The 17,003-nt window shown below is 40.0% G+C and overlaps 1 protein-coding gene across 2 annotated transcripts in view; it reads right to left on the bottom strand.

The window, feature by feature from the left end:
• LOC143031119 (transcriptional regulator protein Pur-beta-like) overlaps positions 1 to 15,701 on the bottom strand; it is a 332,337-nt gene extending 316,636 nt beyond the window's left edge. The window contains exon 1 of one of the 2 annotated variants that reach the window (XM_076194594.1): positions 15,593 to 15,701. In XM_076194594.1, coding sequence (XP_076050709.1) covers positions 15,593 to 15,641 — 49 coding nt within the window. In that variant the 5' untranslated portion in view covers positions 15,642 to 15,701. The remainder of the gene's footprint in view (positions 1 to 15,592) is intronic. The other variant, XM_076194593.1, reaches the window with a different exon arrangement.
• Between the last annotated feature and the right edge of the window lie 1,302 nt (positions 15,702 to 17,003).

The following is a 17,003-nucleotide window of genomic DNA, read 5'->3' as shown; positions in this document are numbered from 1 at the left end:
GGGAAAGCGATCATGGTTGTCACAAAGGATGAGGTGCAAGATGCAGTAGGCAATCTTCAGGTGCATACAGGGGAACAGGTAGGATGTGAGGTGGTGATTCACACCATGAGGAAGATATTTGAGGAAACAGACTGTGAAGCAGTCCTATTAATCTATGCATCAAACGCCTTCAACAACATAAAACAGAAGAGGCCACCATGCACAACATAAAAAAAGGAATGCCCAGTCACGGCCAAATATGTGGAGAATGCATACGGGGAACCAGCACACAGCCATTCGTCACCAACAGAGCTGAGAAGAAAGAGACGAAAGTGGAGGTCATCCAATCATCAGAAGGTATTCCTAAGGGAGACCTAGTGGCCATGCTCTTGGACTTAAGCACCTGCAGCAAAGAGTACAACATAAGACATGGGGTTAAACAGGTAGCATATGCAGATCATCTCACAAGGGGAAGGAAAGTATCGGATGTAAGAAAGTAGTGGCGACTGGTGCACACGCATGGTCCTCACTTGGGCTATACCCCAAATGTAAAGTCTGTCCTCATAGTGAAGCCAAATTACTTTAAGGAGCCCAAGAACCTCTTTAAAGGTAATTTAGGTAACCAAGGAGGGGGAAAGACATCTATGTTCATCTAGCATAGGTGATGGCAGAGGACGAACAACAACCACAGAGCAGTATTGTGGAGCGGATGAGATGTAGACTATCATTCTAAGATCAGCTCTCCTATGCCTGAGAGGTACCAGGTCCTCATCTACTAATTCAGCACACAAACAAAACCAAATGAACTTTTTTGTATTGCGTTTCATTATATTTAAATAATACAAAATATAAAAGGGTAGTCAACTCCAGTCTGTGGTGAGAGAGGGGCCAATGAACTGTGTCTGTGGGAGACAGATCCTGACTGCTTTCACCACACAGTTCCATGAAGATGAAGGTCATAAAAATAAATGAATAAAATAATAATAGTAAGTAAAGGTAACCAAGGAGGAGGAAAGACATCTCGGTGCAGTGATTGGTTCTGAATTTAAATTTAACTCCTTTAAAAAGCAGTATATCAAAGACAAAGTTTACAAATGGGTGGTTGAGGTTAGGCTGCTAGCCAATTTTGCAAAGACTGAACTGTAGGTGGCATATGCTGCATTCGTATATGGTGTTAAATGCAACTGGAATTACATCCTAAGGATGGTACCGGCCATCACGGACTTACCAAGTCCTCTTGAACAAACCATCGGAAAAGAGCTAAATCTGGCCATCACCAATGGACAGACACCAAACAGACAGGAAAGAAAACTAAATGAACTTCCAACCATCGAATCATATGTAAAGAAAGGTAGCAATGGCACAGGAAGATGGGGGCATCCAATTGGCTGACAGTACTACCAATCAGGGCAAAGGGATTCAACCTAAACAAAAGAGAATTCATTGATGCCATTGTCCCCAAGGTATGGATGGCCATTGAAAAGGCTGCATAACAGATGTTCCTGTGGTACACAGTTTGATCCAAACCATGCGATGATATGCAAGCAGGGTGGATTCATCTGCATCAGACGTCACGAGATAAGGGATCTCGCTGTCCAGGTGCTTCTGGAAGCATACAGTAATGTGACCATCGAACCAACACTACTCCCCTAGGAGGGCAGAACTTCAGGCACCTCACTTCCAACACCTCTGATGAAGCACGATTGGACGTTAGCACAAGAGGTTTCTGGACATGGGGACAACTGGTCTTCGTTGACTTACGAATATTTGATCCAATGGCCCCCTATTACAATGACCTAACTGTTGAGGCAAAAGATTACAAAGGTGGAGCATGCCAACAGGAGACCTTTTGGTCCATAACTAGGGAGAAAAAAAAAAAAAAAAATAAAAAAATAAATAAATAAATAAATAAAAAAGAAATAAATAAAAATAAAATAATAATAATAAATAAATAAATAAAAATAATAATGATAATAAACGGACAAATACTAATAAAAAAATAAATAATATATACACATATATAAAATAAATGATAGTCATTACAGCATCTTGTTTAGGTGTTTATCTAAATGATTCTTAAAACTTCGAACTGAGCTACATTGCACTGCTTCTACAGGAAGTTTATTCCATTCATCAACTATACGATTGGCAAAGTTGTTTCTACCCACTTCCAAATTAAATCTATTTCTGGACAGTTTGAGACCATTATTTCTTATCTGATTCTCAGAGTGAAATTTTTTGTCACTTTTGATATCAATTCCCTTTAGAATCTTAGACCTGTATCCTCCAATCTGTTTTTAGGGAAAACAGATTCATATGTTTTAGTCGATTTTAGTATGATTTATTTTTTATATTTGGAATCAGTTTTGTGGCTTGCCGTTGTACTTTTTCCAATCTGTCAATGTCTTTAATGAGATTTGGTGACCATACAGAAAGAGCATATTCCAAATGTGGATGAACTAACGATATATATATATAGCTTGTTAATTAGAGATGGACTTTTGAAGTCAAAAGATTGCACAATCAGTCCTAGGATATTATTTGCTTTTTCAGAGGCTGAAATACACTGCTTGGATGATTTGAGATCGTTACTAATAATTATGCCGAGATCCTTTTCACTATCCACTTTTGTTAATAAATTTCCGAATAACTTGTAATCGTACTTACTGTTATTTTTACCTATGTGTATTACCTTGCATTTACTTGTGTTAGATTTCATAAGCCACTTTTCAGACCATTGCTGTAATTTATCTAAGTCTTCTTGAATATCTAATCGATTTAAGTGATCATTTGCCATTCCGCACAGTTTTGTATCATCAGCAAATTTGGAAACAGTAGATTTTAGTTCATGGTCTATATACAGTAATTTATATATATTATGAATAGAAGTGGACCAAGAACAGAACCCTGAGGAACTCAACTTGTAACATTTTTCCATCCAGAAGTTTTTCCATTTAACTTTCTGTTTTCGATCATTCAACCAATTACTAGTCCAACTTAATAAGCTACCACTTATTCAATGTGAAGTTAATTTAGTTAGTAGCCTTTTGTGGGGGATGGTATAAAAAGCTTTTGTAAAGTCTAGATATATTAAATCTATATCCCACTCCCAAAATGAGAATAAAAATATGAAAATGTACAAGGAGTGTATACAGAACGTGGACCAGGGCTCGTTCACTCCGATAACCTTCATGACTTCAGGCAGGATGGGTCCAAGGGCAAAGGCATTCTACACTTGCTAGAAACAACAACCAAAGAGCAGTATTGTGGAGTGGATGAGATGTAGACTATCATTCTCACTCTAAGATCAGCTCTCCTATGCCTGAGTGGTACCAGGTCCCCACCTACTAATTCAGCACACATACAAAACCAATTGAACATGAACTTTTTTTGTATTGGGTTTCATTAAATTTAAATAATACAAAATATAAAAGGGTAGTCAACTCCAGTCTGTGGTGAGAGAGGGGCAAATGAACTGTGTCTGCAGGAGACAGATCCTGACTGCTTTCACCACACAGCTCCATGACCATGAAGGTCATAGAAATAAATAAATTAAGCAATCAATAGTAGTACATAGTAGTAATAGAATTTCTATTAATATTTGTTGTTATCCTCTTGACTGGCTGAGTAGTCCTGAGTAACACCATGGCCAGAACAGGGTTTTCCCACAAATCCCTTCTCGAGTGTATATTGTGTTGTTGGTGTTCATGATTGTGTACACAATCACGGATGTGACAGCAGCTACATCACGGGACCAACCCCCAATGACAAGAGTTGGAAGCCAAACCACTACAAGATGCCCTTGCCACCACAAGGTGACACATCAATCCTTGGGAGCAGCTTCAGTTACCTGGACAGGTAGCATTAATAGTACTGGTGGTCATAAACAGTAATGTCTTAACTTTCACTGGCTTGAAATCTGCTGTGCCATGGTGGTCAAAAACTGTCTATGGACCCTCCCAGAGATCTCTGTGAAAAATTCTGGACAGTTGTCATATTGTATTTACCCAATACTAATACAGAGAACTTGAGTTTACCAATGCCATTTTTTGAGATCAATCATAAAACATATTGTTGCAGCACTCAAGCTTTTGTCTAACAAGGAAACTCCCAATCTAATCCATCAGGATTACTTCTGAAGCTCATGGATGATGCAATAGCATCTCCAAATGATTCAAAGTGCTTAGGATCCTTAACCCATTCAACTCCGATGACAAGATGTCTTGTCATTTGGTCAAATAAAACAAAAAATCATAAAACACCAAAATGTTTGATCAAACACCAGAAAAATATGACGTCAATCCTCGCTTCGCTGCGAGCGAAGCGAGGATTGACGTCATATTTTTCTGGTGTTTGATCAAACATTTTGGTGTTTTATGATTTTTTGTTTTATTTGACCAAATGACAAGACATCTTGTCATCGGAGTTGAATGGGTTAAGGACCCCTGAAGACCTGTAGGGGTACCTATAGGAAACTGAACTCTTCCAAGAAGAGCACTGGAGCGTCCAAAGCCAAGAAGTGATATGGGGTTCTATGAGATACTCGAGAAGATAGAAATAAACTGTGCAAACATAGTGGTCGGGGATCTGGACCAACACAGGACTCTGAAATGGCAGACAAGAGCTCTCGGCCAGGATTTACCCCCATGAGATCAATTCAACCAACCCACAGCCACACTGTGTATGTCGCTGCTTTTTGTGTATTCACTGTATTGTATTGTACAAAATGATTATGCGTCCAGTGCTCATTATTCCCTCGGTTATCTTGCCCACTGTGACAAAATTTGGTAACCCGGGTTCTTGAGGGATTGACAATGTCAGAGGCCATTTCAATATGTATAATCTCTGCCCTGCTTACCAAGCCTTGAATAAAATGCTCTAAATCTGTGGTCAATGGAGAACACTGTCTGAAGAGCTGATGAAGAGAAATAGATGGGTGTGGAGTTTGCTGGGCTGAGCACTGAGCAGTTATACACATTGATATCCCTCCAAGTGGCCATCTTGCCCCAGGTGGTGTTTAGGCAACCTTCCCAGAGTTACCAACTGACAAAACTTCACCCTCTCTGAATTAGGTGTTAGAGACTGTAAATTCAATGGTGGAAAGGCGGCTGGCATATGTGACATCACAAAGAATTGCATGTAGTACTGGCTGCTGTCCAGTCTCTTAAGATCTTCTTCTGGAAGGGGAAATGTGACTGGCAAGACTGCAACAATTACTGCAGTATATGTTCTATGTACAAGATCAGGCTTTGCCCATCTGTTACTGGCACAGGCTCACTTCTATTTGCTTAAGTCCCCGAGTCCTGAGCAATCTGGGTTCATGCCCAGTCAGTCCACAACTGACCAGATGTTAACAATTCAAATTCTTGTGGAATGTTGACACAGGTTACGGAGGCTGTTTCCAGCCTATGTTGATCTTAATAGGGCATGTAATTCAATACATTGAGGGTTGCTCTGAGAGCTGCAGATCAATGGACTTCCTTGGAGGACAGCTGAGTTGACATGTGGCCTATATTCAAGGATAACATGTTGTGAAATGTGAATAGGTATGTCTGGCTTTTTTCCAATTAATTCAGAAGTGAAACAGAGATGCATCCCTACTCTGATGTTTTTAAACAACTGAATGAATTGGGTATTTGACACACATCAAGTATCGTCCTTGGGGAACATCCACTAACAACACAAAAGATCGCTGATATCCACTCTTGATGCTGCTGCACTTCTGGTGAAATCTTAAGAGACTGCCAGGACTCAAGATCCCCAGGACCAAGACCAAAGTCCAGATATCGAAGGCTTGCTGGATGATACAGTTCAATCCATCCATGTATGTGGTGGGGGCATCAAAGTCTGCTTCACATTCCTTGGGTGTGTAGTGGATAGAAGTGGTGGGTCAAGACACCAACTCCTTCAAAGGATTGCTTTTGTTGACATTTGTGCACAAGATCAAGATCTGAATGTTGTTGCTCGTGTTCCATGTCCTGTTTGTACAGCCATGAGCCATGTATACTAGCTACAGACTTGAGAGGTGTCTGAACATCATTGGTATCATGTGCTTTTAGAGAATTATGGGGTATTATCAGTGTAACTTCATATCTAACTAGCAAATGTCCCATGAGACTCAGTCGAATCCTCTTACCTGTGTATGGAAACTATGAACGACTTTTCCAGCTATACAGACATGTATTCCCTGACACTACCCCTCCTGTGGACAAGATGCAGGGGACACCCACAACTGTAGCAAGTTAACTGATCTAGCCAAGAGCTGTACGGAATGGGAAAAAATGTAATATAATTTTAAGCAACCAACACTCTTTAGTGTACGAGCAAGCTCCCTATTGACAACAACAGTGGAAATTAAGTCTGAAAGCTTTCACTTTTAATTCATATTGGAAATTTCCAAGTAAAGGTTCCAAACTGGAGGAACTATCATATCACTCACTACTCCTGCCAACTAATAACAAGAGCAGAGAACATGGCAAATACAAACATTTCCTTTCCACCCATAAATACTTTTTGCCGATATTCATTCTCCCTTGACTTCCCACTAGTATTTTATCCATTTCTACACAGTTTAAACAACAGTTCCTTGTTGAGTACCTTGTACAGGCTCCCCACCCCCTTTTAAGCCCAACAAATACATACTTCAACCATCTGCCGTTTACAAAATACCTTTTTTTTTAATAACCATGTCATCTTCAGCTTTCAAGATTTCAATTCAACTTCAACAATATTGAAACAATAATTTGGCAAATACTATGAATGACATAGTCCTAATGATAGTGTTTATAAACAATCTCCCTGAAACCTACTCTGGTGAACTACCATTTTTTTTCTGTGCAGAACAAGCAGAAAATGGTTCAGATGGGAAGTGCATAAAACTACAGGATAGCAACAACAAGAAATGGATCTGATAGACACCACTCTAATAAGCGTCGTTTGACAACAGGATTGAAAACATCTTTAGACAATAATAACGAGGACTTTGTGCCACTGATCAGTCATGACAGAAAACTAAGGGTTTTGTAAACTAACAAAGCTAACAGATTAGCTTGGCTAATCAAACATTTCCATTACCAGAATGAAAATATATGTTGCTGTCCATACCTTTGATATGAGGACAGGAAACTTTCATGTGGGGAAAGAGGTAAAGGAAGACAAAGGTCTTATAAAACAGGACCTGAGCACTAATCAGTGGTGAACTAACATTCAAAGAACATTTGACTAAGAAAAACTACGAAGCCAACCTGTTGGGAATTCTAAGCCCTCAAATTTGTGATTCCAAATCAAGGTAAGGGTTGTCCGCAATGCAGCACGTCAGGCTACATTGAACTACTTTGATATAGAAAGGCTAAATAAAGATACTGTATATAGTTCTGACAGCCCCACACTTGAAGTATACCAACCACCAGGTATAATACCTATACAAGGTCTATCTAATACCAGGAACTTTTCCTCCCCTTATATGGGAGGTAGCCAAGTCAGGCACGTATCTACTCCTACCCATTCCACTCCCATCCACCACCCCTTCCTCCCTCTCATCTTAGCTCCTCACAGGTGACGGGTCATCCTTGCGTCCTGCTCACTGCCCTGGGTCAGAAGCATTGTAGTAAGACACAGTACCTATACAAGGTACTGGATATAAAAGTTGTCAACCATATCCAGTATCCAGCAACATAGTTTGTGCCGGAAAGACGGGTCCTAAGCACAACAATGGCCATCATAGGATGTGACTGGATCCTTTCAAGTAGCAAATGGTTTGGACAATTGCGGGGGTGTACGACTGCCCTATTAACAATGACATGGCACAACAGTAAGCATTAAAGATATCCTGAGGCAGAGTTATATGGTTTGTTGACATCTCTTCGAGGTCTGATATGAATCTAGGTTACTTGGTAATTGTACTATGGGAAGTGGTAAACGACCTCGTCCCTCACACCCTCTTAACCCATTCAACTCCGATGACAAGATGTCTTGTCATTTGGTCAAATAAAACAAAAAATCATAAAACACCAAAATGTTTGATCAAACACCAGAAAAATATGACATCAGTCCTCGCTTCGCTGCGAGCGAAGCGAGGACTGACGTCATATTTTTCTGGTGTTTGATCAAACATTTTGGTGTTTTATGATTTTTTGTTTTATTTGACCAAATGACAAGACATCTTGTCATCGGAGTTGAATGGGTTAAGATTAAAAGATCACAGGGCGTCATTTTCTGATCGACTTGATGACTTGCCTCGTCACCCACATTACTACTGTACATTAGACAACACTGGATGCAGCTGTAATCACGTACATAAATGTGATTCACGAACATTGGTTCTCTGTTTCGGGCTGTGCAATTCATCAATACCCAACTGAAATTTCAGACGAATAATGTGCCTAATAAGCTATAAATACACATAAAATGTGGTATTGCAAGGATGAAGACATTTTAGTACAGTAACCTAAGCAAGCTTTGTTTGACCCGTGGAGACACAGACGAGACCCCAGACGCACGGATCTTATCCTGATAATTAGGTAAACAAACACAAGCGTGTCAGAACCGTACATGAATTTGAGGCTAGGAACGATAAATTGTAGAGTGCGAGATGGGACTCCATAAACGCTGCTCATTTCATGTACACTACATTCATACAGACGTGCAAAAAGATTGAAGGCACTATACATACCATCATTGGAAGCAAGGAGGGTAACAAGAGTATAGTAGTGTTCTGGACAATAAAGGAAATTGATCAAATTGACATGAGATAACAAGGTCTGGGACACTATAGAGATGCAACAACTTCTGATGTAGTTCACAAAAATTATTACCCAACTTCTGATGTCGCTCACAAACAATTATTACCCAACTTAGATCCTAGTGATTTCTGGTGTTAGGTATGATAGTTGACAAAAGAGATGTATATTATGTTAAAAGAGATGTATATTATGTTTAAAACACGCATGCACACGTAAATAGGGGACAGACTGCATTGACAGAAGAGATCTCCTGATTATTAACCCATTAAACTCTGATGACAAGATGTCTTGTCATTTGGTCAAATAAAACAAAAAATCATAAAACACCAAGATGTTTGATCAAACATCTTGGTGTTTTATGATTTTTTGTTTTATTTGACCAAATGACAAGACATCTTGTCATCGGAGTTTAATGGGTTAAAGATGGGAGGGTTTCCAGAGGTCATGGGGGGCAAACTAAGAACGACCACATGTCTAAAGGATGTGAAGATATATTTTCCATATAGATGCATAAATACTTGGAATAGATTAGGAGGGGATACAGTCTAAGCTCAAACAATACACAAGTTCAAAATCTAAACATGATAATTGGAAAACAAGGACATGGGTTAAGTCGGTACTGTGAGTGAAATTTAGGCTAGGTATGATAAAAAGGGAGAATAGGAGACAGGACCTAATGATCAATGTTCCTTTCCTGTATACTACAACAGAGCAAATACATTGGTCCTACGGGACAGAAAGCATAGCCGAGTATTTTCAAAAGCCAACCCCCCCCCCCCCCATCTCCATCGGTAACAAGACCCGTCTCCAAACTAGGCCCAAGACCTCTCTTTCAACTTCCACTGTATTTCTAACACCTTTTCACACGTGGGGAGTTCACAAATGTCAATTGCTCCGCTTATAATTTATATTTTCAAATGATGACATGGAAACCGTATCGCATCAATACAACACAAAGTTTCTTTCCCGCAAAATCTGAACATAGGAGTGAAGGAGACTGCAAGAGACCATAAGGCCTACACTAGGCCTGTGGGGTGGCCTGAGGACTAGTCATCAGTATAATTCCTGGCCACAACTATTACAAACACACAGACTAAAGACTGAGAAAATCAGGACTTTTACATTAGCAGATTGAAGGTGAAAAGATAATGTGATATTATAATGATACACAGATCATGAAAAGGTACAGAAAACAAACAATGGGGCCATACTAGTCTTGGATGAAAAATCAACAATAGGTCGTAAAAAAAAAAAAAAAAAAAAAAAAAAAAAAAAAAAAAAAGGCCGGAAAAAAGCAAGACTGTTTAAAAGATGTTAGGAAGTATAGCTTTCCATGAAGATGTGCAAGTTTCAATAACAAAATGGATTAAACTAAAATCCAGGCCAACAACAAAGAAATTAGTAGCAAAGTTCTGTAACTGGAATGGGGAGCGACAGCTAACACCCCATATTCTACAACTAGCCCTACAACACATGACCTGCGAGTGTTGTTGATAATAGCTGCCCCAAGTTCCTCTTAACCCATTAAACTCCGATGACAAGATTCTTGTCATTTGGTCAAATAAAACAAAAAAATCACAAAACACCAAAATGTTTGATCAAACACCAGAAAAATATGACATCAGTCCTTGCACGAAGCAAGGACTGACGTCATATGTCAGCCTCTTGGGGCTGCTCTTCCTGACGGAGTTGAGGAAGTACATGGGGAATGGTGGTGTCCATCTTACTGGACATGGAAGTACCCATCAATCTGGTCCTACTGGGAGTGTTGAGAGATAACTCATCACTGGTCAAAAATGTCAAGACTACGGAGGTGACATACACACTCCTAACATTAATGAAGAGATGACGACAAAATAAATAAACAAATAAATAATGGTAAGTAAAAAAAATAAACAAATAAAATACTAGAAACCCTAATACTTCCAAGACTGGAATATGGTCCTCACACAATAACTAAAGATATTAGCAAGATTGAGAGAAGACAAATGGCAGAAAAGATGTAAAGAGAGAGCTAGAGAAGAAAGAGAGAAGATAGAGAGCAGACCAAGTTGGAGGAAAAAAATGAATAAAATAAAATAAATAAATCTTGATTTAGAATATGAGAGCATTATGTGTTTTTTTTTAAGGGAAAAAAAAAAAAGAAAAAAAAATGTGAAGGACGTGAAAAAATACAGTTAATCATGCAGATGCATGACATGCCTCAAGGTTATCAAATCTAAAGCTAGATACAGCAGACGGAAAGAAAGAGATATAGCTCAGTGAGCAGTTCATTTCCTGTACATTACAATTACGTACTGGTAAACACACACACACACACACCAAATGAATGAATGAATGAAAAAAAAAATATATATATATATATATATATATATACATAATAAAATAAATAATAATAAAAAATTAAATAAATAAATGATAATAAATACTAACAATAATACATAAATAAAAAAAATAAAAAAAATGACAAGGTTAGGGAAGGATGACACACCTGATAGACATGACCTACTGCTTATCAAAAAACCTGACATCATTGACTCTTTTTAAAGTACACATGACTGACACAGGAAGAAGTGTTAATATAGTGCTTGAATTATAGTTGGTAATTGGAATACAAAGCCATGAAATGAATTCCACAAAGCATACAATTTTGGAAAGACTTGTTCATAGGTTTCAGGTAGGATACAAGCACTGGTAGATTAGTTACAATAAATCTGAGGAAATAGTTTTTAATGTGTTGGGTGGAATTCATGAATACAAGAGAAACACAAGAAATGGGAAATATCTGTGTACCACCTTCACAATACAGGTGTAAGAGTTTGTGCCAATGGTTTGTTTTGTAGGAGAAAGAAATGGAAATAGAAAGGGGGGTGAGGGGGAGGGAGATAGAGGAGAGAGAGAAAAAAAAAAAAAAAAAAAAAAAAAAAAAAAAAAAAGGGGGGGGGGGGGGGGGCAATGGGGCCAAGAGATGTACAAGGCAAATGGAGATAGTTAGAATTATATATATATATATATATATATATATATATAAATTAATCTGATGTCCCTGATCTCTTATAGGTGACACAGTGCCAAATTAACCATCAATGGCCATCTCATCAGTCCCCAAGTCATTCAAGGAAGATTTCATTGCCTGGGTAAAGCTAATTCAGGGTACTGTTGGAACGAGGTGTTCTGTGTCTGTGATGTGATTACATCTCGGGTAAGTATCGAGTCTTGTGTTTGTTCAGTTTCAAAGCTTGGCAGTGACATGACCAGAGTCGTGCCAATGTGGTTCCTGCTTGCAGTGCGAGGAGGGACTTCTAGATTGTGCCGAAATGACGGGGAGCCAGAGTATAAAGTTTGGGGAATGGTCTTGCTTGCCTATTTTGGAATCTGAGCACGAGTACGTGTTTTTGTATGTTTGTGTCACATGCAATGTGACTTAGGTTGTTGCAGATGTTTGAGTCATATTCTGCTGGTGTAATCTTTGTCTAGTAATACATACATATATACCAAAGGCTTTTTCCCCCTTATAAGGGAGGAAGAAAGAAAAGAAAAGAAAATAAAATAAAAGAAAGAAGAGAGAAAAAAAAAAAAAAAAAAACACTCCCGCCCACTCTATCCCTATCATACTCCACTCCTCTCCCTTCTATCTTAGCATCTACTGAATAAATAGAGTAAAAAGATGTATAAGGGGAGCTAAAATACAACGGAAGCAAGGGTAGCGGACAGGAGTGGTATGGGTGGCATAAGTGTGTGCTTTTGACTTGGTTACTTCCTTTGTATGGGAGGGAAGAAGACCTTTATATAGATAGTAACCTTTGTTGTACAAAATTTATAATACTTGTGCTAGGTGATGGGAAAGATGGACAGGAATGAGTGCTCCTGTGTGGAACAGGATACTTATCATTTTCATGAGCTCATCAGATCAAAGGATGCTCTCTCTCTCCTCTCTCTCTCTCCTCTCTCTCTCCTCTCTCTCTCCTATCTTTGCATTTGAATGTATTCCTTTAACCCATTCAACTCCGATGACAAGATGTCTTGTCATTTGGTCAAATAAAACAAAAAATCATAATAAAACAACAAAATGTTTGATGATCAAACAGCATCAGAAAAATATGACGTCATCAGTCCTCCTCGAGGAGGACTGACGACGTCATATTTTTCTGATGCTGTTTGATCATCAAACATTTTGTTGTTTTATTATGATTTTTTGTTTTATTTGACCAAATGACAAGACATCTTGTCATCGGAGTTGAATGGGTTAAAGGAATACATTCAAATGCAAAGATAGGAGAGAGAGAGAGGAGAGAGAGAGGAGAGAGAGAGGAAGGAGAGAGAGAGAGAGAGAGAGAGAGAAAGTATGACCATGAGTACACACAAACTCAGGCTGAAATAAAATAAATTTCCCAATCTTTTCTAAAGAGAGTGATTTTGTGGAGGATAAAAGACAAGAACAGGAATGCACAGATAAAAGATACAAAAACGAAATTGAAGAAAGCACATTATCCAGTAGAAATGATGCAAGTTCTAAAGCCAAGGGTTGATGGGATTTAAAACTGTATACTTGTTGAAAAAAGAACGCATGACCAGTACCATCTGTGAAAAATTACACGAACACTGGAAACGGGCAAAACCGTAGGCTATCAACGATTCATTCAACATGAAGCGAAAGAATTCCAGGTACCGAGACCGTGAGTGTTGGTCATTGAGTTTGTCATCCAACGAGTAAATTACCATGATTACGAAAGGAACATGCACTGATGATCATGGGGATGGACAGATGACGATGAAATTCATGAAAACCTGATCCTTCCCCAAAATTGGATTATCGTATGTGACGGTGAGGTGGTCCCTACACAAAATGAATAATATTAAGATCCAGGGCAATGGACAAGATGTGGGGATGACCTGTCATCCTGGAGGTGCCAAGATAAGAGAAGAGAGTAGAGGGGAGTGGAATATGTAGGGGATGGAATGGTTGGGAGTGTTTTCTTTGCCTTTGTCTTTTGGCTACCTCCTGTGTAAGGGGGAAAAAAACTTTTGGTATATGTATGTATGTACAAAGTAACAACTGAATTAATCCTTAGCTTAAGAGGTAACCCATGAGATGAAAGACTACAAGTAGTTGACTTGATGGCAATGTTCTGATCAATGGACAAAAAAAAAAAAAAAAAAGATATTTTAACCCATTCAACTCCGATGACAAGATGTCTTGTCATTTGGTCAAATAAAACAAAAAATCATAATAAAACAACAAAATGTTTGATGATCAAACAGCACCAGAAAAATATGACGTCATCAGTCCTCCTGAAGGAGGACGGATGACGTCATATTTTTCTGGTACTGTTTGATATGACGTCATCAGTCCTCCTGAAGGAGGACTGATGACGTCATATTTTTCTGGTGCTGTTTGATCATCAAACAGTTTGTTGTTTTATTATGATTTTTTGTTTTATTTTACCAAATGACAAGACATCTTGTCATCGGAGTTTAATGGGTTAAGAAATAGAATGTGGATGAAAATAGGACACACATACAGATGTATTCACTCCAAGAATGCATTAAAATTAGCCATACTTTATCAAATTTCAAAGATATGTAGTAGCTGGAGAAAAAGTCATGAACTTACATTACAATTAGAAAAATGCAGATTGACAATGGACTACCACAGTGGAGGAAGATGAATTAGGTAATTTTCTTGATAATAATTTTCTGTTTCTGTTAAACTGGCTTCTTCAAGTGGGGATGTTTTTTTTTTTACCTTGAAATAGGGTGAAGCATAGGATATGTATCTTTGTGTCTATATATAAATAAGTAAATATAAATGCATATTATATACACACATACCATGTATATAATATACATGTATATAAAAACATAGACATTGATATACACACACAATGTAAATTGTGTGTGTATGCTATGCATGGATGTCTGACCTGACCTAACTAGCAAGCAAGGGGAGCAGATTTGCATGACCTATTACATGCTCATTAAAATCTGCCCGAGGAAACATGCTACACACGTGCACGACCATGCACGGAGCCCTTTTCGCATGACGACACCCATAGGTGAGAGGAACCAAGAGAAAGAAATGCAAGAGAGAAAAAAAAAAAAAAAAAAAAAAACGAAGAAGGTAAAGAGTAATGTTTGGACGTTCTACGGCTCGACGGAGCAAGCGCTGATTAGAAGCGAGGATCGAGATTCCGCTGTACATGTCATGTCTTTATGTTCCTTATGCCCACTAACGCTGACAACTAATGACCTCCACTCCTTAGGCCTACCCTGCCCATCACGGAGCAATAACCTGGTAACTGGGAGAGGTCCGGCCAAGGGGAGGGGAGGGGGGGAAGGGAGAGGCCAGTAACTCCTAGCGGTTACTTGTCCATCTTCTAGCGTAAAGTGTTTACAATCGCACCGCTAGCCCCACCAAACCCACCCCCTGTTTTCCCCACCACAAACAACCCCACGGAGGACCCACTGGGTCCCCAGGTGCCCCGTGGGTTCTGGCTATGACGATGGGACCGAGAGGGAAGGTAACAGAGGGATTTTTAGTCCTACAGAGAACGACACGTCAATAGGGTCGACTGGAACCATGGTGGCTTCTCCAAAACGTTTGACTTCGGAGGTCTTCTCCTGTATTCTTTCCTCTCACACGGCTAAAACACGCCTAGCAACTTGTACTTTTATTCTGAAAAGGCAGATGTCAAGTCAGAAGAGCAGAGGGGCGAAAATCAGGGAGAATACTGGGACATAGATGACGAAAATGAACCTGCCATCTTGACGCTCCACTAGCACACACTCACGGATTATGTGAATGTTTATGCTCACGGGATCTCCCGGCCACACGCTCTAACACTACACTCACGACCTTTCGTGACACGTACTTGGCTGGGCTCCCTGTTGATTATCTTCAACGCTTTCTCTTTCTGCCATTATGCACAGTGTTCACCAGTTTACCGTGGGCTCACAATCACAAAACTCAACTAGAGTATTCCTCCGCCGACCGCACATTACACCGTCTAGACAATATAGTGCGTCCAAGAAAGTAGCGCCTTAGGAATGAAAATAACATTTACTCGGTTCCGAAGGAATTACTCACACGTATTTCCCAGGGAATAAAATTCTTCGGTGCAAAATAGATATAACGGGGCCACTGGGGTTACGTGTTATCCTTATTTTGTGAGATTTATGTATATTCTTGCCTCTGACGTGCTTTCGCGAACCAAACAAAATCCCACGTGGCTCAAATGCCCTGATACTGACACGTGCCCCGTGTTTTACGGGCTAGGGGAGGTCAAGGGACACCCCTGCCCCTGTGGCAGGTCCTGGGATGGTCGGGGGCGCCTTCCCTCCCGGGGGTCACTGTCGCAATCCTTCAATCCAGCCCACTTGAGCGTAAAACGCGCTAGTGTTCCCCGTTAGCTTCACCGCGAATAATTTAAAACCAAATACCAGATTTCCTCGTTGAAGCTTAAGTGTTACTAAACTGTCTAGGTTCTAGTTAGGCTAACTGAAGATTAACTAACCTGTGACAGTTAATCTAGTGTTGATCTCCCCCCCTTCCCTTTCCCCCACCACCCCCATCCCCCACGGGACGAAAACGACCCTGACATACTACCCCCCACCCCCGCGAAAAACGTCAAGCAGACGACGCGAAAATGACGTAAGGACGTCGTTGCGTGACGTGTAAAATCAGCTGTTGCGTCACGTCACAGGACGTTCGCCAACCGCTGGTGTTTCAGCTGTTATCCTTGCCGCTGCTGTAGTAGTAGTAATAGTAAGTCGGAGACGGGTTCGAATCCCACCCAGGGAGTCATAAACGATCCGATCGTCTATAAGGGAATCCAACCCTCTTAACGGGATAGGAACCGATTAAGATGAATGAGAAAGGGGTCGTAAGAGGATTCGATCCTTTATCGACGATCGGCATGGCGGAAAAAGCCCCCCCCCCTACATTTAACCCCGGGATAAATCCCTCCATAAATGATGGGAAAATAAAAACAAGATGGCCATTATCCACCAGAAGTGGCCCGGTAAACGAAATATCAGGTCAGGTGGGCTCAGGGGCCACTGCAAGGCCACGGCTTACGCGGGGGTGGAGGAGGAGGAGGAGGAGGAGGAAGAGGGGGGGGAGGTGCATACAAGCACATTGATCGCACAGAAGCATGCAAGCAAGCTACCAATATTCCGGACAGCGCGAAAAAACAATGGAAGTGCGATAAATTACTCGTTCACGTAGGCCTAAATCCTTTATTAGAACATTTCATTTCGTGGTTCTCTGTGCATGACGACTTG

The sequence above is a fragment of the Oratosquilla oratoria genome, chromosome 12 (genome assembly GCF_046742065.1).
Source record: "Oratosquilla oratoria isolate Oo_2021 chromosome 12, ASM4674206v1, whole genome shotgun sequence".
In the NCBI taxonomy this organism is placed as follows: Eukaryota; Metazoa; Arthropoda; class Malacostraca; order Stomatopoda; family Squillidae; genus Oratosquilla; species Oratosquilla oratoria.
The sequence above is the reverse complement of the archived record's forward strand: the minus strand, read 5'-3'. Positions and strand labels throughout refer to the sequence as shown.